The 21,902-nt window shown below is 38.9% G+C and overlaps 1 protein-coding gene across 1 annotated transcript in view; it reads right to left on the reverse strand.

Moving 5' to 3' along the window:
• LIMCH1 (LIM and calponin homology domains 1) overlaps positions 1-21,902 on the reverse strand; it is a 188,776-nt gene that overhangs the window by 92,377 nt on the left and 74,497 nt on the right. Inside the window, exon 3 of the mRNA XM_071432482.1 lies at positions 13,701-13,770. Coding sequence (XP_071288583.1) covers positions 13,701-13,770 — 70 coding nt within the window. The remainder of the gene's footprint in view (positions 1-13,700; positions 13,771-21,902) is intronic.

Below are 21,902 nucleotides of genomic sequence, written 5' to 3' on the forward strand. Positions count from 1 at the left end.
CTTGCAGCACTGACCCCCTTCTTCACAAAACAACCAAAAAATTCCAAGTCCCTTCACAGCACAACCTGCTAACCCACTCTTTTGTAGCACTCATCTTCTTATTGGACACAGCTGTGGCCTATTAAAGGCAGGCCTGTTCCTAATCTTTGGTGATTAGTACAGCTGCAACTCCTCAGGTGTGAGATTACCTTCTGCACTATCTTAATTTTCGTACATCCTATCCCCCCATACAGGAACACTGCCCAAACTGCAGCACGGGAGCCCACCCACTGAGGAGGCACCAGACCCTGGTCACACATATTCTACATGTTCTTTGTGTACATGCCAGAGCTGCTCAGGGGCTTCAGCATGTCTGTGACTGCAGAGACCATGGAGAGTCAGCTAGCACCTGAGCAGCACCCACTTTCTGGGGCTTTTTGGCTTCTTGGAAATCCCTAAATGTGCTGTGCTGCACTGCCAAGGCCATTTGGGCCATTTGCCCTCAAATGGGAAAGGCACTGGCATCAAGCTGCTCTCCTGCAAGAGCTGATGTGGCTGCCCTGAGCAAGGGTGAGAGCTGCCAAAGCCAAGTAGACTGTTCAGTGAGTTGCCCACACCCACACCACAGAGGTTATCCAGGGTTCTGCATTCTCTGGCATATCCTAAACTCCACCTTACATTATCCTGAATGGAGCAGTTGACTGTTTTTCCTCTTATTTACTTCCCATCCTCAGTCTGGCATTTTTATTTCTCCAACTTGCAAAGTTATAGAAGAAGAGAATATTTCTATGCTGCTTTAAAAAGAGAATAAATTATATTGGAAGCTGTGATGGAGAACACTGACCACAATCTTTGAAGTTCTTGGTGTGTAATTTACTTACATAATAGTTTGTATTAAGGTTTAAGTACTAGATTTCTAGTATTGCTCATCAAATTTCAGCCAAATGAAAAAGAAAAAGCAAGGTGAACTACTCTTGGAAAGATAAACTCTCTGCAAGAATTTTTTATGCAAGTGTGAGAACACTAAGAACTCTCAGTTCTTCAAAAATATGTAAAGGTCTGGAATTCAAGGAGTTTCAGTTCTCTAGAATCATAATTTAGAAAGTAAATTTTAATCAGGATTGGGTGGCTCAAGAGATTGGGTAATAGTATTTAAATAAGCAAGTGATTAATCTCTGATCAACCAGAGGGTAAGGACTAAAGAGCATTTAAGGTCTCAAACACTGCTGGGAACTAGCCAACTTAGTCTAATACTGTGGGTGCTGACTCTAGGCAGATTTTGGTTTTTCTCACACACAGTGCTTATGAATAGGCTCCTCTAAATTTCATTAGAACTGTTCCATCATTCTCCCCAAAATTCTGCAGTAGTTATGCCTTCGAAATGCCAGTGGCAGATAGATACTGAGTTTGCTGATAACACTGTGCTGACAAGTACCTTGTTCCTCTGTTCCTTTTTACTGTATCTATGTGGTTTTTTCTTAATTACAAACTCCTGAATCGACTTGAGGTGCCGTATAGATAACAGGGAAGAGGAGATTCATATCAGCAAGGTGATACTTTGCAGGAAAATGGATTTTGGTCAGTGCTGACTGTGTCATTCAAAGACTCGAGATGCACAAAAATGGAGGCCAGGCAGGTCTGAAGATACAGCTCCTAAACTCCGTTCAAACTAATCATAATATTGGATTGAATTTTGCTCTTTGGTTTGTTTCAGATAGAATAAAAGAACAAGGAAAACTGTTGCATTTTTGCTGAAGATATCATCACCATTCTAAAATAATTCTGCTAATACCTTGCTTACTCAAATTTTTGGTCTGGTTGGACTGCACCAGTTGTCCAAGAGGATGTAATTATCTTGCTTCTTCCTTGTCTAAAATTCTAGACCACTGACACATCATTCCACCCAGACCACTGACATAGATTCCACCCAGTCACTATTTTGCAGTGTAAAAATAAAATACAGGCCTGTACACTAAGGGAGAAGACCAATCTAGCCTGACTTCTCAAAACATACAGAGCAAAACAAAACTCAGCCTCCTGTGACAAACTTTACATCATGCCACTTTTTTACATTAGTCTGTCACTAAGCACTGAATTTAGTTAGAATTTTTTTGTGTTCTTTTGGCCCACAACATTTACTTATGTACTTACTTCTCTTTAAATCTTTAGAGGCTTTTGTAAGAGCTGTGACAGCACTCCCTGGGAACCATTCTGTTTTATTTACCAGTGTGCAACTAGTTTTGCCAATAATTGATGCAATTCCTGCATTTGTTCATAATTTGTTTTCTGAAATATCAGAAAATACATTGTTTCCAATACACAGTATCAAGCCTGTAGTAGTAGTTATTATTTTTTTTTATCTGCATCTTTTTTCTTTGAAAAGAAACAAACAGTACAGCAGAACAGTGTATCTGTGTCTGGTGCATGTGGAATTCTCAGAACATTTCAAGCTTTCCTTTTCATGCAGTTGCTATAGTTTAAGAAGCAACTACTATGTGATCCCCACAGGGGTAACAGGAGAAACTCAATGAAAGAAAACATCCAGGAATTGTAAAAAAATAAGGGTTTTTTTCTGCTTCTGCAGATGCCAAGTGAAAGTTGCATGAAATATTTTTCTAGATCAAAAGTTGAGATATTTTATTAGCTGGTGCTGCTGACCAGTGCAGACAGTCTTCTGGCACAATTTTCACAACTTGTTTGCAGTATCACCTCAGTTATCTGGAACTTAGTGTTATCCCCACAAGGGTCAAATTCCTGACATGTATTAATTACACTGAAAATTGCCCTGGATTACTTGAAACCTCAAATAACTGAACCTATCCACTATCCTAACTTTTAAATAACAGAGGACATACTGTATAGTTGTGCTAATACTTTGTGGCTGATCCCTGTAACACCAGAAATGAATACATAAACGTCACACTTCTTATCTAGCAGGTCTGCCAGCTTTGGTCTGAAACCAGGCTTGAGAGGCAGACAGCATTTATAGCATGGTCTTATTCACTGCTGTGGGGCTGCAGGACAGAAGGAGATAGGAAGGACAGGAGGTTAAAACCAAAAACCACTGACCGGCATTCCTGATCCATGCACTGCTGGCCAAGGAAACAGACCTGCTTCACAGTTCAGCTCTCTTTAATTGCCAAAATGACCTTGGATCCCTCCTGTAGTCAGCCAAAGACTGGGTGCTGCCTGCAGGGTAAGCCTATGTCTCACTGACACTTGAGCTTTTTATTGTGCTGCATCTTCTTGTGCCCATTACCAGCAAGTCAGCCCTGCAGCTTCCCCCTGAAGGCACTCACTGAGCAGCTTCACAGGAACCTCTATAACTTCATTATATCAGGGCTTGAATGGAAAGATAACAATTCAATGACAACTTAGGTAATTTAGCCAACAGCAGGCATTAGCTCTAAGATCCCTAATGCTGTTGCTAGGCAGGAGTGGTAAAGTTGGGATTGGTTTTGGAAAAAAACAGCAAGCCTCTTCCAACCAAAGGAGAAACAGTATTCAAAGGACAACAGCAGTGAGGCAGCTTTCATTAAGAAAAGGTATGAGAAATATCCAGGAACTTTTGGTAACACCCATAGGATTTGTTGGCTGTGAAACCAAGCTACACAGCACCCATCCAACCCAACAGTTATAAATGGCAAGCAGCAAGAGCATCAGCAGCCTGGGCTATCACTTTAAGGCCTGAAACATTTTGCCCCACAACAGGTGCAAGGGTAAGTCACAATCTGGCACTCAGTCCAACATGCCTCCCACCACACCAATGCCACTTTGCAACATATTAAGTCAAGTAACATCTCTTTAGTAGTAAAAGGAGACCAAATAATACCAACATTATGACTAAAAAAGAAGAGAAAGGAGAAGGGGGGAAGCATCATGTTTGCCATTGGCCTTATGGGGTAACATAAGCTTGGTTTTAAATTGTGCATGAGAACTACTACAGTTCAAAGGAGAAAAGCCAAGGCAATGAAATAGTGTAACAGAATGAACTGAAAAAAGCTGAACTCAGTACACACTTGGATGCATGCACACATTTAGCAAGTTCAATACTCTCCCCTTATTGAAAATCCTGAAAAGAAAACTCCCTTTCGCACACTATGCAGTAATAAATCAGCATGCACTATTGCTCCAAAGAAAAACAGACATTCACCATTTAAGTAATAGTGCTTCCCACATGAAAATGAGGAGGCAGAAACAAACAAATACCCGGCAAAAATGAGGACTTTAACAGAAGGACACCACTCCAAAGAGCTGAGGATTGCCTTTGTATTGCAATATTAATTTTCTAGACCATTAGTTCTATTGCTTGTCCATAAATGAATGTGCAATTCTCCTACTAAGCCGTGGGGCAGATTTGCACATGATATCACAAGGCTTTTCAGCTTTCAAAAGGTTAATAGTTAATGGTTTTGATGTCCCTCAGTCAGATAGTTCAGCCTATCTCTGTATTTTCCATAAGCAATTAACTAAGCTGTTTCCTCTGCAGCATTAATTTTAACAGGTTTACAATAGTATCATTAGACCTCTGGACATTTAAGAGGAAATGCATTACAATTGGAAAGTACCATGCCAAGCAGGAAGCAAGTGGCTTTAATCCAGGAACAGTGAGGAATGCAGAGACAAGGAGAATTCAGTGTCAGGTATTTCAGGCCTCTATTAATTCTTGACCACAGCACCAGACTATAGAATTTTACTGGGCTCTTAAACTAAAGAAATCACTTTGCACAGCTCTTCAACGCACCAGTTTTCCATTAGTTTGCCTTTTTGCTTGTTTGCTTTAAGTCAGGGAAACAACTGCAATGTGATCTTTGGAGCAAGACACGTTCCATCATCTGCATTCAGCACGTAGGCTCCTGCTAGCAACATGCACATCATCTAAAATAAATCCACTTAAGAGTGCCCGGAAAGGTTTTCAGCATAGAAACAGTACAAACAGTTGCTAGCAGACATTAACTGCAATGGACTTCACCAAGTTGGTTTGCAGCCAGGGAGGGGATTAGAGACAGCATTCTTCTGCCACCATCTTCAGCCCAAGGGCTGGGGTCACAACAGACTGTGGCTTGCTCTCTTTTCACAGGAGAAGGTCAAAGAGGGTTGAGCTTCCCTGGACCATTTTGAGGTTGCCAATCTGACTGTACTGTGAAAATTCTTCCTGCTTGCCACCCCAGAATTTCTCAGGTTAAGAGCTTTTGGGAAGGTACCCTCCCTTTTCACATTTCCAGTGCTGCTATTATCTGGTTGTCAACATTGATCTTGCTGTTCCCTGCAGCAGAGGCTACATGTCACTGAAAAAGACAGTTGGGGATCAGAGATGGTATTTATAGCACAGACCTACAGGCTCCAACCTGTGAGAGGCTTTCCAGAATTAGGGAGTGAGAATACTACTAAGTATAATTTTAAACACAGACAAACTTTAAATGAAAGATTTAAGGTTGAGAGTTTCCTGGATTGCTGTGTCCTTTGCTTTTGGCCAATACCTAAAGGAGTGCATCTAAGTTTGAACTCTGTAGCTGCAGTTTCAAAACTACTTTAAACTGATGGGATGACACCTCTTTTCCCACCTTGGTGAGCCTCTTCCTTCTCTCCTGCCCGCATTTCTTTTCATGCTGGAAGATAAAGGGTATTTTTTAGCCAGGTCAGTTGCCCACTCCAGCTAATATGAAAGCCAAGGCTGTCACTTGCAGGAATGCCAAATTCAGGGTAGCTGAAAGCAACCATAACCTCAGGTCTAGTTTTCCTTGCTAAGGACAAAAGCTGATACTTATTTAGCCTCAAGACATGGACAGTTGTAACTCTGCATATTTTGTGTGTGTTGGCCCAAACACTTGCAGTATACCAGCTCAGTGCTTTTCTTTATATCCTCATTGCAAACTAATCAATATTGCAATAGAAGACACACAAAAATTGCAGGTGCCTGAATAAAACAGCAACAGTGTCACATTCCCCACAGGACACAGGTGACACATTCACAGACTCAGGGCATCCAACTCCTTCATTGAAAATTCCTGAAGATGGTACATGTCTCCAGAGCATGTGGTATTTGCCCAGCTATGAAGAGAAGTCATAACCTTCCACAGTGGGATTTGTTTTGAAGAGTATAAATCATTGTTCAGCAGGCTCTTTGTTCCCCAGACAGCAGCTCAAGGAAGGCACTGATCCTTCACTTCATTAAGTAGGAATTTAAGCTATATGGCAAATGGCATTGATTTGTTAAACTATTATATTTTCTTATATTTACAGATAGTTAGAGATTATTCTTCAAAAGCTTGCCATTTCTGAAATACTCACTCACCTCAGTGTCATTAAACCAGTATAATGAAAGTCATGGCTGAACTTGCAGAAAGACTCCAGCATCTAAAAGCAAATCTAGCAGTTATTCCAGTAGGCAACCTACATTTTTCATGGCTACAAAATGAGCCCTTCCTGGAAGCCAGCTGCCCTCCCCAAACCGAGAAAGACCCTATCATCTATAGTAAAGGTTAATGCAATGACAAGGTCAAACTCACATTTCAGCTGCCTAGTATTATCACTTCATCAGTAGCAATGTTTTTCTTTTTGCTGTTTTCAAACGTTATCCCTTCAGTTTACTAAACTTCCTATGGAAAAAAATAAAACCATGAAAAAACCATACCAAAAAAATCCCCAAAAACCAATCATTATGATATTTTATAAATAACATCTTTGAGAAGTCACTTCATAGCCCTAAAACAGGTAGACTCTGCTTTTAATCAAACACTTTTTCCTAAAGCATGCTAAGGCTGGGCAGGCAAAGGATGTCTTCATACAGCAAAAAAAAAAACCATTCAAAAAAGGACATCCTCTGCAGTGACCATCCTCTCTTGGTTTTATCATAGAAAAGGTTCCCCTTGCCTCCAAATTTGCATATTAATGTTCTATATTATTCAGTAGGAATAAATCTAATTATAAACCTACTGATTAAACTCACAGGTGTTGGGAGAGCAGTCTAAAATGAGACTGTGAATGACATAGGAATACTTGTGATATTTTTGTAGCTGTTATTTATTATTTGTATTAACATACTGTCTAGGAGTCCTGGCCATGGAGCAGGACTCATGGGGTGAGGTGTTAGACAAAAACAGACTAACAGATGATCCTTGCCACAAAGAGCTTACAAGTATTATTAGCATTTGGCCAAACCAAGTCCTGACATTCTCAGCAGCAGAGCTCAGCAGGCTGAGGGCACAGCTTAAGCTGACTGTGAAAATGCTGCACCTTTGAACCTTAACCAGTCTAGTTTCAGAAGTTTGCATGTGTCCACAGCAGCTGTGGATCACAGCCATCCTTCACAAGTGTCCTGCAAACATTTACCCATCTTGGCTGGTGCTGTTCTGACCCAGCAAGGAAACTGTTCAGAGCACCCTGGGTACTGAGAGACTTCATCTTACAGCAAGGAATAAACTCCTGGACACTGGCAGAGAGGGCCAGTATCCTCAGCATGACAAGGAGTGGTCCCAGCCAACAAACAGCTCAGCTTATTGAGTGCACTGTGAGCACTCCAGCCAAGGAAGCATCCAGAAGATGGGACTTTAGGCCAGCAGTGAGGTTGGTCTGCCAAAGTCCTGGCTGGGTTCTTGCTGGGGCCAGTGGTGCAGAAAGCACACAGAAACCCCTGAGGGATCAATATGGGCAATTTGGAAACAAACAAGGTTCTTAATTCCAAGTTTCACCTCCAGCCATCATAAACACAACACTGCAGCTGGTAGCTGAGGAAGGAAGTGATTGCCCATGGATGTTAGGGACAACTCATGAGCCATACAGAGGTGGTGAACATGAACACTACTAGGAGTTGGTTAAACTCACTTCTCTGAGGGTGTGTGTTACAGCTAAATGCAGCTCAGACCAGCACAAACAAATAAATAAGGTGGGGTCATTTACCTCCCTTTGTTTTGTTTGTTTATTTTTCTATAGTACATGCCTTTTATTCATTTCCTATTATTTCAGCCTCTCTTGCATGCATACATCAGATTATAGTACAACTTGGAAGCCAGGCAACACAGGCTGAACCCAAGTGAAGCAGTGGAATATGTCTCCAGTACATTCACTGTCAGATCAATTATTAGTTTCCAGCATCAAATGTTTGAGAGTTTGGAACCAAACCAAACACACCAGAGTAAGCACAGCCATTTTAATCAATAGAATACTAAATGAGATGCCAGCATTGTATTTTCCATTTGTAATACTAGTTTAAATGGCAGTAGAGCAATGCTTCCTGGACAGCATTTGTATGGTTAATTGGAAGCAATAAAACCTTCAATTCAGTTTTGAAAAGAAAAATAGCTGAATTTCCATATAAACTTTTGGGTTTTATTTGTTTGCTTCTCATTTTTCCTCCAATACTGCTTTCTCTGTGCTTCCTGCCAAATTTGAACTGATGGCTGTTTTCCTCTACTGCAATGAATTAGCTACAGCTTCACTGCAGATTGTTCCACACAGACTTTGTTTACAAACAATGTGGTTAAGAAACACCTGTTAGTTTGCTTTTATATTCTTTGTGTAACTTAGAAATGTTTATGAATACAACGTACAACTTAATTCATTAAACAGGAATTTCATAAAGTAATTCTGTCCAGCTCAGATGACACCCAAGGCAAGAAAGTTTAAATGGAAAATCAATTTGAAGGCAGTCTAGAAAGCTAGGAGAGTAAAAAACCCAAACAACATAAAGGATACAAGGACACGCTACTAACCATTACTTTTTTTTTTTTTAAGGATACTCTTGCTTTAGTAAAGAGATTCATTATGTAGTACACTATGAGCCAAAGCACACAGTGCTGCTCTCAACTACTGGCTAGACCCTAAATATTGCATTCGTCAAACATTCAGATTTCAGAACTGAAAGCAGGCACAAGAGGTGTAGAGAAACCAATTTCTATTTAGCAAGGAAGATCCACAGAAAACATGGCAGAATGGTTTGCACAGTATTTTGCTATGCTGTTGACACTTTGTTTTACATCAACACTCACAAAAATGCTTTAGGAATGTGAGTGCCAAGAACTTATTGTTTTTAGATAGACAGGAAATTTTGCTTCTGTTTACTTCACATGTACCACAACTTACACAGCAAGACTTTTTTATGAATACAATTGTGCTGGGAAATGAATATGTTCAGCAGAGAATAGTAGTACAAAACAAGAAAACAGAAACTATCATGTATTATGAATCTATATATTACAATAGGAGCAGGCTTTTTCAAGAAAGTACTAGAACTAAAGGGAGAATGATAAATTTAAAAGAAAAAAACCAAGAAGATAATTCTTCAAAAAAATTAGTAACAAGGAGGTATGAATGAAGAGAGTGATAAAAATAATGCACGTTGGTTAAAGTTTTGTGTATTTATCTTTGCTAATTATTTTTAACTGTGTGATACACACTATAATTTATTTGGGTCTTGTAATTTTATTTTGAGGTTCATACCTACATGAAGAAACAAGATCTCATTTGCTGAATTTAATTAGTAGCTCAAACTCCTGAAAGCTAATATAAGGACAACATTTCCTTGAAATAACATATAAGATAGAAAAACCCCAAATTTACAATTTGTGCAATATTAGAGCATAAGAACAAGCTACCAGCACCAGCAGACAGATAGCTGTTCTTATTAAGGGTAATAGCAAGCTCTCAGAGAACACTTTGCCAAAAGAAACTTCCTGGGAAAATAATGAGGGAAAAAAACCCAACCCTGCTTTCAAAGGAACAAGCTTTCTTAAGCAGCACATTCTGCCTTTGTTCATCTTGGTGCAATAACCATGCAACCAGGTGACTTCTGCAAGTCTATTTTTTCCAGTGCTATATCATACATACGTCACAAAGTTAAGGACCATAAACAAACTGAAAACTGGATGCCACAGTAAACAGATTTTTTATTCAGTAGTACTGAAACATGAGCCAAGATCCAAGCTAAAGTTCATCTCTCCATCTTTGTGTTCACTACTTCCTCCTATTATATGTGAGAATCATTCACACAGCCTCTGAAGTAAGTGTCTGAGCTCCTGTGGGGATTGTTCAAGGAACTGAAGTAATGCTATAAACTCCCCTAAATCCTGTCAAACAAAAGATAAGGCAGAAACCTTTTATTTTCTCACAGAGTGACATTATTCAGGGACAGGAAGCAAAAGCTGGAATCTTTTTAAGGGAAAAATAAAGTCAACATACAGTAGTTAGTATTATAGAGCAAACCTTATCTACAGTGTTGCTGGTAATTTTTCATAGAATAGATAATAAGGTCTAGAGGTACAAAATTGCAATTAGTAGAAACCTTAAAAATTTGTTGTATTCACTGTCATACAAGAGGATGTCATACAAGAGGAAAGAAACCAACAGCAACTCACTGAAAAAAATTGCTGGTTTTGTAAAAGTTATATTATATTCATTGTACTCTAATACATCTTTGCAAGTCTTCTGCAGCTCCAGATGGTTTTTTAATTAATAACTTAGCCAAAACACTTCTCCAGCCTTCTACAATTAAATACATTAAATGATGGTGCTAGAAATCTGACAGTCTTAGAACAAAGATGCTCAGTATCAATTTTTCACATGAGAAAATTTCTTCTGTTACTCCTACCTAGGCCTAATATGTTCTTTGAATGCTTTGTGAATTTGCTTTCTGGTGGGAGCATAAGCTTTCAGGATTAATGAATACTGAACAAGAATGATAAAACACTTCATCAGATTTAATACTGTAAGTCCGAATACCAAAGCTGTGGTCCTACATTTTCTTTCATTAAAGCAATGTATCATTTCTGCTGTGATAACAGAAGCAGTCGGCACTTCTGGAGATCAAAGCAAGTTACAAACAAGCCTGCCAAGCTGAACATATGTAATTCTATATGTAATGCTGCATACAATCCACATCCTGACTTAGACTTGTAACTAGACAAAGATCATCTTTGTGTATTTATACAGCCTGTGCTAAGTATGGTACTGTTCAGATCCTGGAGTTCTTACTTTAACACCACAGCACTATAACGGATAAATTTTACTTAAATGACTGGTGTTCTGGTCTGCGAGATTTGCAAATAAATTATTCCCTCTTAAAATACATGAGCAAGTCACTGATCAGAATTTCAGAGTAACTGCAGATTCATCTAGTTCTAAATGCCAGGAAAGATTTGAAGAATTCAGTCTGTCAACACTGAACCAGTTATACATAATACTTACAGAAGTGTTGTGAGAAGTCACTCAAACATGAAATATAGGCAGAATTTTTACACCTGATAATACTTCAAAGTGAACACCTCAGCATGTGTCTGATATGGGCTTCAAGTTTACTGTTATTTTCCTTCAATAAGGGACACTTCCTAATTTTTCCTTACCATAACAAAGGAGAAAAATAGACTATCATCTGGAGAATTAGAATCAAGTAGACATTTTGTAGAGCTACATAATATACAACTGTTTGTGTCTCTGGAGGTTAAGGATGAAACAAAAGGCACTTTGAATACTCCAAAATTACTCATAAGTTTTAGCTCCTACTGTGTATAAAAGAAAATGTACCTATTGTCTCTGCTAGTGAAATAAAAACTTATTCTATCAGATACAGGAAAGAAATGAATTCTGTTACAGTAATTCAGTTACACTTTTTAGGCAGCAGCAGTATCTAGGATTTAAAAGCATGTATCCCATGCAAGGAAGAAAAGGTACTGAAGCTTTCACAGCATTTCTACTTGTACCTGAGGAAATCACACTCACTGGGGTGAAATAACTGGAAAGAAGTAACTATTTAGTATGTCAAGCCAACCAAAACTAAGATAATAAAGAAAAATTGGCAAATAATAAGGGAATTTCTCACATGTAGGGTCAACTACCTGGGAGGTATAACTGCTTCTGGACCATAGTGTCAATATATTAATTTTTTTTTCAGACACATAGGCATGGTACAGGTTAGTGAAAAGAAAAGGATACACCCTGTGCTCAAATAAACCCCTGATGGCTGTACTTTTAAATAATACACCATAAATAAGCATAACAGACTAGATAGAACACTTGATCCTTTTAATTCACATGTAGTCCTTAAAGCAGCCACTTACTCACCACTGTAACTACAAATGGCAACAAAAGTCAGCAGGTATGGAACCAGATGTCTTGGAAAGCAAGGGGAAATTTTGATCGTTTGTTTTGTTGGGAGCTATTTATTCACTGAACAGTATATAAAAACATTCATTGGTAATGTTCAAGAACTCAAAAATAGTGAACTTTTTAAAATAACCTAATTATTTATTAGGAAAAATATTTAGAAAAGTAGTTACTAAAGGAAATCAGAGGACACAGGTACCGAGGTAATGAAGTGACTTTACAACACAAAAAAGATTTACTGTATCATTCGTAGCCTGAAAACTTCTTTTTTTATAATGCTTTGAAGATACACATCTTGCAAGAGAGCTTTATCTCAAGGAATGAGAAAAATACACACACATAATGACTTTTTTCTATGTCCTTCCTACTATAACCACCTTACCATTGGGATTTTACATATGAATAAGGAAAAAACCCAATGTAATTCAATATCATCTTCTTAAAACAGTCATAACAAAAATTGAGTCTTTCCTGAAAGTGAGCCAAGGAAAAGAAAACTGCACTACTGGTACTTTTTCATCTGTTTATGTCAAATATTCCTTTCAAATAGGGCAGCGAAGGAATAAAACTAGATGGGTTTTAGAGGCAAAAGAAAGGCACTCAAGGAAACTTTAGAGAAAGGGTGGTGGGGATCAAAAATGAGATTCTAAAACCAGGCAGTGTTCATGCAGAAATAGCCTTGTCAATCTACATGTTGAAAGACCCAGCCTCAAAGGCTATGCAACAGCACTGTAGAGCTAATTTAACAGCAAACGTAGCATGGTTTCTGATACACTGAAACTTTTTAATGCTGTTTATACAAAGGACCATTAACTTCAGGTATTAACAAATAATATATTCTGAATTTTGTATAGGCCATAATGTGAACACAAAGGAACCACTATCTACATGATGAGTATAAATTAGAGGATGGCCACCTTCCACATGCTCAAAGACCCTTTTATTCCCTATTACAGCTGAAGATAAAATCAATACAGACATATTTCTATGTGGCTAATCCTGTTAGACCCAACAGGCACCCACTCCCACCTTCTGCCCCACCAGCAAGCACAGGACTGTGCCACCACTTGAGGTGACCCCCTGAGCACCCAGTGCTCCTGGCAGCCCATGAGCTGTCAGCACATCCTCTGTGGTCTTCCTTGCGTACAACAGAGTATGGACAAATTTTGGTCTGCCCTTAAAGTCAACATGAAACAATTCCCCAGATGTCCCAGAATGAATGTTATCTGCAGACTGTGGTATTTTGGAGAAAGGGAAAATGAGACAAAATATACAAGTACAGTTTTCTTCCTTTCCAAAAGCTATCTTTTTGTGGTGGTGGCTTCTTATGCATGCATTCCAGTTTTTCTAAAGCTAGTGCCACAACTGAGAGGTGATATATAACCAAGAAGATCATCTTCCTCTAAAAATATACCCCGACACTTGAATACTGCCTACTTCTGGAAAAAAAAAGACTGAAAGGTCTTAAGGTGACTACACAGAGCATTCCAATTTCAGAGGGACCGTCTGAGTTTACTAGGCTAGAAGAGTTCAAATTACAAAAATAACTGCTATCTGAATCCCATAGTCAATGTCAAGGTGCAAAAAGCAGCACTGAAATATTTTCCTCCATTTGAAATACTCACCAAACCTGCAATGGGGGTCGGTAGTCTATTGATCTTTTTTACCAATCCTGGCTTTATCGCATTCAGCAACCTGTTATGAGAAAGGAGTATTTTATGAGTGGAAAGTCATAAAATCCAAATTATCAAAAATTTTCCCCCAGCATATAAGGATTTAAGTGTGACTGGAAAAAAAGAATCTCCCCTTTCTCCCTTCTGAAAACATACATGGACACCCAAATTTGATCACTGAAATGAAGAAAGACTAGGATGAATATCCACAGCACAGTAACACAATAGTATTTATTTTAAATTCTAAATTGATCTAGATCACATCAGTGACCCAGACAGATTCTGGATGAATTTTGACACATCAGCCTGCCTTACCTGTGTACAGGCAGATCATGCCTGGAAAGGCCTGAGAGCAGAAACCTAGAAGGCATCCAGCTATGGCAGTTTCTGCACTGAAGGAAAGTGAGAAAGGATGTACACTTTATGGGTGGCCTGTCTATCTTTTTTTTCATCTTAACTTGAAATTAAATGCCATTCTTTCATATATTGTGTTGAATGGAGGGCTCCTAAATCATAAACGAGAGAAGACAAATAAAAAGGGAATTCATAATCCCCCCTTCTCATCATGAAAACACCATTAGGCCAGTGATACCACAGCTGAACACTGTTCAGTGTCCAAAGATTAGCAACCCCCCAAATCCAAGTTCCTCACCACCCATGAGCATGCTATGAGATGTGCTGACATGGCTCATTGTTACAATACTCAAAAAAATGACCAAGCCTCTAAAAGTGGGGAATTTTAATTGTAAAATCCTGTTGCAACAAACATTGTGTCTTCACCGCCCTTCCCCCAAGAGAAAACCATAATGCCTTTTATCCAAAGAAAAATTCAACCAGTTCCATCCACTGCGAAGAAAATCATCAATTCAAGATGATGGACTTAAAATTCAAGATCTTTGAAGGGAAAAAATTATGTCTGCTTAAATTTTAAAACTCTCTGAAAATTAGAATAGCTCCATGGAACAGAGGAAACCTCATTTTGGTCATGGTCTCCATTCAAGAGAAGACTCCTCTGGCAGCTTGTTGTGGTAGTAAAATTATTCATATTTAATATTTGAGAGGTCTTCCTGAAAAGTTTATCCAAATGAGAAGAATATTCCTTTCAACTAAAGCTAACAGTCTGTGATGGTTTCTAGCTCCCTACTTCTGAGGGCTAACAGGCATAATAACAGCAGGATAACAGGCAGTGTGCCACTGCTCAGAGCTCCACCAAGAGCCATCTCTCCATTGTAGCACATTATTTGTTGCTTGATTCCTTAGGACTGTGGCAGTTTGCAAGTTCATGAAGGTTTTCAACCCTCCAGGAGTGAACATCTGGCTTTATAAACATTGAAGTGATCACTTTCCCTCACCTCTTTCCCTTTGTGTCTCCCTGAAACAGTATATAGGTTGGGTTTCTGCAATCACTTGGACAGAACAGGGGAGCAGAGTGGGAGATTCTCAGTTTCCTATGATCATAGTTAGTAAAGCTTTTGTTCCACTTGTCCAAAATTGTATGCGTGTTATTACATTCTTGAAGTTCCCACATCTCCAACACCATCATGTATTGGAAGTAGCATCAAAACAAATATGAACGACACTTTTGGGAGCTGGGGGTATTTTTAAAATATTCTTGAAGTTAAAAACTCTGTAACCCAAGCTCATAGAGATGGCTGTACTATTCCTCTTCTGCTTAAGGTAGAATCCAACAGCAATGTCCTAAAACCAAATTAATTCATATACTTCTATTTACAAAAAAATCACTTTTCCCCATTAGATTAAGAGAACGCCAATAAAAGAACTGCCTATCTTCTAGAACCATTATTTTATTTCACAGATGGAAAAAGAATTACTTTTTTTTCCCCCAGAAGACACTATGGTACTTTTTAACCTCACAGAGCAGCAACTTTATAAAACTATTATTTTCCATTTAGCTGTTACACCAGGCAATTTAAGATACAATTTTTTTTTGCCAGAGGACTTCTTTCCAAATACTGTAGCTCTCTTGTGATTTTAATCCTCAGTCTGCCTATTCTGTTTCAGGAAAAAAACAATGTATTAGCTAAAGCATCCCATTTTCTTTATTACTCAAATGTGAATTCATCAGCACCATAACCAATATTGCAGGTGCAGATTAAAAGTCATAGGCAATAATAGAAGGCAAAATAAAGAGTTCTTATTGGAAACCTCAAATGCCAAAACCCATTCTAAATAAATCTTCAAAATTACTTGTACAGACTTCCCTGTGAAATATAGGAGAAGGATAAATTGAGAGGAAGGAAAGGAGTAGGGAACAAACAACATTTTAGTTCATCATTTGGAGGCTGAAGAGAGAGGAAATAGGATGGGGCAAGATGGAAAACCCTGAGGAAGGAATTAAAATTATTATTAGAAAGTTTGTCTCCTATTAGAAACATTTCTAAGCAGTCTGGCACCAAACCCCCCAGGACTTGCTTGCTGCAGAATATGTCAAAGGGAGGTTTCTTCCAGAGCAGACTGTCTGCTTCTGACTTATTGCCTCATCTAGAGCAACAATCCAGATGCCAAAACATTGAGTGGTTTAAGCTTGCTCTGCTACCAAGCCAGCTGAAAAATTGTGCTGTTTGTGCAGGGTCTCAATAGTCGCCTTCACTCTCACAGTTAGTGTCCATCCCAGCTTCTCAAAAATCCACTCAATATACCTCTTCTGACATAGGCCTGTATACACAAACTAAATTTGCTGTGCCAATTTAGACTTTCATAAAGCACATGTCTTGATATGTACAGTTTTATCAGCTCTGTGGGTTTCTGTTGAAATACTGAGCAAACAAGACAGATCACCATTTTGCATTGGGGACCCGGCACAAGATCCTCAGCCATGGCCTAGGGGACAGTCTCTAGGTGAACAAAAACCACTAACTCACACCTTCTCCTAGAAGCCCCTGACAACTGCAGTCCCATGCTTTCTTGCCCCACCAATCCTAACCAAAGGATTTGGCTGCCCAGGGCCTTCTGTCCCCAGCCATGTCCTAGTCTAAAGGGTTTTCAGGAGAGAAAACCTGCACCACATATCTTCTTCTGGCCTCTACAGCTCCAGCCTGTGTCCTCTTCCCCAGTCCTAATCCTAATCCTTCGCTCATTTTGAGCCAAACAATCCCACCAAACACCCAAAAGACAATAACCCAAACCAGGATACAACTATGAATTTTCAGGCTCCATGCACAAAACCTGAGTCTCTACATACATGCATGACCTACTCTCAGACCCTTCAAGCTCTCTGTGGGGATTTCTGCTCACCACCTCTAGCACTTATGCACCTGTCCTGAGTCAGAACAATCCTCTGCTCTTCTCAAAGTTCTCTTGTAGTTTTCAGTCCAACATAGAGTAATCAAGGTTGGAAAAGACCTCAAAGATGACCAAGTCCAGCTGTTAAGCCAGCACTGCTGGGGATAGTAACTCAATCACTTCCTGGGCAGCCTGGTCCAATGCCTTACAACCTTTTCGGTGAGAAAACTTTTTCTAATATCCGATCTAAATCTCCCCTGGAGCAACCAGACACTCATCCTCCCTTTCCCCTGTGCCAGGAGCTGGCTTGGTGCACAGTGAAACACTGCATAAGAGGCTAAAACCTTAGACCTGGCTTACCTTATAGAAAGAACAGGGCATGATGGAAGGGGAAAGCTGCTCTGGTCCCAGCACAGGGAGAAGCTAGGTCACTTCCTTCCCCCGATGAAAACCAGCTCTCATAGCTTCGGGAAGAATCAATGCTCTACTCATGCTGTCCCCAAGGCTTGGCATTCCAGGAGATAAGGTATCTCCTCAGCTGGACAGACAAGCTGAAATCAGTGCTAGCCACTGTGTGACTAATTTATTAGACCTTCCTGGGGGTTTTTATCATGAGTTAAGAATTTGAAAAACTTCTGCCAGGAAGAGAAGGAGTTTCAGGCAACAGCTGATAAAAGATCTAATGAAAAGCACCTATAAATTGCCCATGACATTCTTGCAAGAAAGCGTCAGTTACAAAAATATTCAGAGGATGGCTGCAAAAACCCAGCCTCCAAAAAGACCTCAGTTCCAGGAGGAAATGGAAGAGAAGCATTTTCAGAGAATAAGAAGAAAAGAAAGGCTGAAGTGATGTATGTTCACAGATCAATCCAGGCTGGAGGGAGAGGTATCCAACAGAGCTCTTTGCTCAGGTAACAGATCATATTCCTAAAAAGAAAAGCTGACTAATGATCTGATCTAAAAGTCAAAGGGCATTTCATATTTGAGAATTCAGGAAATTCTATCCACAGTAAACCTTCACAGAGAGATTTCTCTCTTCAAATCAAGTTTTACAGACTTACATTCAAACAAGCAGTCTTTCAGCACTTGATAATTATTAGCCTAGACAGCTTCAGTATCCACATATTTTTAACTCATGGTCTAGTAGCAGCTCCAAAATGCCCCCAAATATTTTAAAAGTACAGAAAAATCCACTACTAGTCTTAAAGATGAACAAATCACCTTGAAACAGTGAATAATGAAAAGTCAAAATATTTTGTTGCAAAAGACATGGCTAAGAAGTTTCAAAATATAAACATGTTCCTGAGGTCACAAAAATATTTTCGGGAAAACATTCTTGAGTGATTGCTAATGATGCCCCTGACATCATTTATTTAGAATCAGATGAACAAGGTGTTTTTTTAACAAGCAGGACAGAACTGCCTTTGTCTTATGAAGGGCTCGCAGTCCAGTCTAATATGTAAAACCTTAATAAAGACCTATGCAAATATATAGTATTGAGAAAACAATATTCCAAACACAGGACTGCATTAGTCGTGCTCTGCCAAAAACAAAAAATATGAACAAAATAGAGGCCTTGCAAACAGCTCAAGAAAGGCAACAGGGAAGAATGTAACTTCACAAGCTGTTTATATACAACCTTCAATCACAAGGACTGGTGATGTGAAGAGTATCTCATGCACCTATAAATTTACAATTCATGCATAGTTTTTACACTAAGTAGCAATGGCCATGGATGTGCTTTCTAAAACTGCTAAATATGCTTTCTTAAACATACACTCTTGAAAAGCTGAAACTTCTCACAGGATTACTTTGCCTTGCATTTGAGCAACACTCCTTTTGAGTGGATCAGTGCTCCACAGTCTCCTGCCCTGTCAGTAAGCAAGCATCAGTGATAAAGCTCTACTATTCAGTCTGCAAAAATGCATACAAGGACAGGTCATTCTGACTGTTTAAGCATGCCCCTCACTGTCTATTCCCCTCTTCTCATCACAGGCTTAGCATTAGGGTTTACATTACCTTTGGCCCCTCATCTAAACTGTATTAATAAATAGCTCTTCATTATGAAACAGCAATAAAACTTACAGATTAAGGACTCTGTATTCATATAAAACTATTTGAAATGTCCTCACATGAACCTAAATCTTAATGCTTAATGAGCCTTGGGGCCCATCTCTCAAACCTGGAGACAAGCCAAATTCATGATGCTGATAATGTTTTGGCTTTACAGCACGGAGCCTGAAAACCACAGGAAAACACCAATTCCTTCTCACCTCAAACATGAGTCACACTCAAAACTTGAAATATGCCTATGAAACTCAAATACCTTCTTGATTTCCAAGAATAGAAAAGTCAAGCAAAATAGTAATTAAGCATAAGGGCTGGGCATCCACTGACTTCTCCACTCTTCACTACATAGCCAAGTGCTGAACTGATGCCAGGCCCATAGTACTGACAGACAATTAGAATGACATATCTGAAAAATCCTATCACCTACAAAGACTATTTGTTTTCCCCTACCAGATGACATGAGTGACATTAACTTGCAAAAAGAAGGACTGAAACACCATATATACAGCAAAGGCTGTTCTACATACCTCACGGTGCCACTGACTCGGAGCACAACTGTTTTATTATTCCACAGCATTACACTTGTGCCGATCTGGCACACGGCCAGCCCTTGTTGAAAACTGCATTTATGTCAGCTCAAAGCTTGGTCAGATGCACCAGAACCAGGATGAGAAAATGCAGCTCATTCATCACCATCAACATGCAGAACACAAGCTAAGGGGATTTCTTACTTGTGGAAGAAAATAATTATCATGACAGAATAAATGATAAATTCCTTTAAGTAATTCTTGATCATAATCACTTTCAGTTGAGTCAGATTTTTAGTAACTTATCATATTTGCTTTAAATATTATTAAAGTAATCTATGTGCATTATTAATTTATCATCTTTTTTATTTAAAAGTAAAATCTAAAAACTTTCTTGTACTTTTTAAGAGCATATATTCAAATTATGCACAGCAGAAGAGAAGTGCCTTTCCTATATATTATCCTACAGGAGCTAAAGTGTACAACTTTTTTTTTAGTTCACTGTACATACACAATTTTACTAAGATTACTTAAAAACAATATAACATCTTTGTATTTCCTCTTTCAAACAACAACATAAAAGTTACAGAGTCAAAGAATAAGCATAGTTTCAAAGAATAATCATAGTTTCTGCACATTTTACAAAGTTACATAATGCCACGTGCTAATAGATAAAATAACTCTCTAAAAAACCCAGAAGACCTTGGGAAACTGCTCATAAGTTGGTTTCCAGAACTGCATAGGAAAGTGACATCCATCTTTAACCACATACAGTTAGTCTTTTTTCATCTTTATACGTGTATGATGTGCAGTGAAATATTTATTAGAACTTTCATGCTTGAGAAAAATCAGATTTATTTTGCCTGCATGTTCTGCTATAAATTGATTTTAATACACACATAAACCAGACATGCAGCTAAAATGTTCTACATACAGACCTCAAGGTATTACACGCAATCATGATGTTGTTAGACTCAACTGCAAAGCCAAATAATTTCTGCTAATATCCAACTGTTTTAGTTCATTGTTTAAGGTCTTTTGCCCAGGATCCACATCCCAATTGTTGTTGTTATTCTTCTTTATGGTCTGGTCCTGTTCCTGACATTAGAATCTCATTACTACTAATACAAACTTTCAGTTTGGATAATCATATAATAATATAATTCTGTTTGGATAATCATATCAAAGCAAGCAATTAACTCAAATTTTTGAAGTCTCACATCCCTACAGAGACCTCTTTAACTACTGAATACCCAACACGAAGGAAGGAATCCTGCAGTTGCTTGACAAGGGGAGGTTGGCAGCAAGGGGAAGGGCAAAAAAATTGAAAATACATTTGCAAGGATATTAGAGCAGAAACAACAGGTCAAGGTTGCAGCAAGATATGCATTTTTTCTTCTTGTAATAATTTTTAAACTTATTTATAGAAATTGTTGCATGGTTAGAAATAGAAGGAATCTTGACTTCCTTAACTGCTGTTTCAAAAAACACAACAGAACTGGCCAGACCAGCAGGGCAGACAGAGAGACAGGATATGCACTTTTTTTGGCAGTCAACCTTCATTCAGATGTCTGAATCCATAGCATAGGAACACCTAAGCATTGCACAACCAGATCTAATTTATTTCTGATTAATCCTCTAGCTTCTTATGATATCTGGGTCAAACCTAAACATGAAAGCTATGTAACAAGGGAGAAAAAAAATTGAACATGTGCTGGAGAAGCAATAGGGGATTTCCAGTGATATTCCTGCTACTGGTGTTGTATTCCTGCATCATATAGCTTTCAACCATGACCGCAGGAAGGCATATTTGCCCACCCATGCAGAAACTCTTCAGTCTTTTCATATGAGAATTTAATTCACAAAGCATGAACAGAGAAAGAACTGCCTCTGCCTATATAGCTATTATATCCCTGCTCAAATCACCATCTGCACTGATGTCAGAGAGCTATGCTAAAAAAACATGAACTCATTTCAGACAAACAGAAGTCATAGTCACTGGCTTCTCAGCACAGCTGAGTGAACAATTAGAGTCACCACTGTCTGGGCAACTGCACAAGTGGGCTTTCCACCAGCCAGAAAGAATAAAGGGCTTGTGTTGCTCTCATCTGTTGACTTGTTGCTTTATGGCATCCTGCATTGTTTAAATATGCCCCTCAGCTCTCAGCTGAGTGCGTCAAGCTATAAAGTTCGTACAGAGGCCAGATCGAAATGCCGCAGCACAAACACCACCGGAGAGGCAGGTGCAAGGCTTGCAGGTTCCTGTGGCAGGCATGCACATCTGCACTGCTCCACAACCCATTCATCCCAAGAG

Source organism: Agelaius tricolor, unplaced genomic scaffold, assembly GCF_023055355.1.
Source record: "Agelaius tricolor isolate 1412-34295 unplaced genomic scaffold, bAgeTri1.0.p SCAF_8, whole genome shotgun sequence".
Classification (NCBI taxonomy): Eukaryota; Metazoa; Chordata; class Aves; order Passeriformes; family Icteridae; genus Agelaius; species Agelaius tricolor.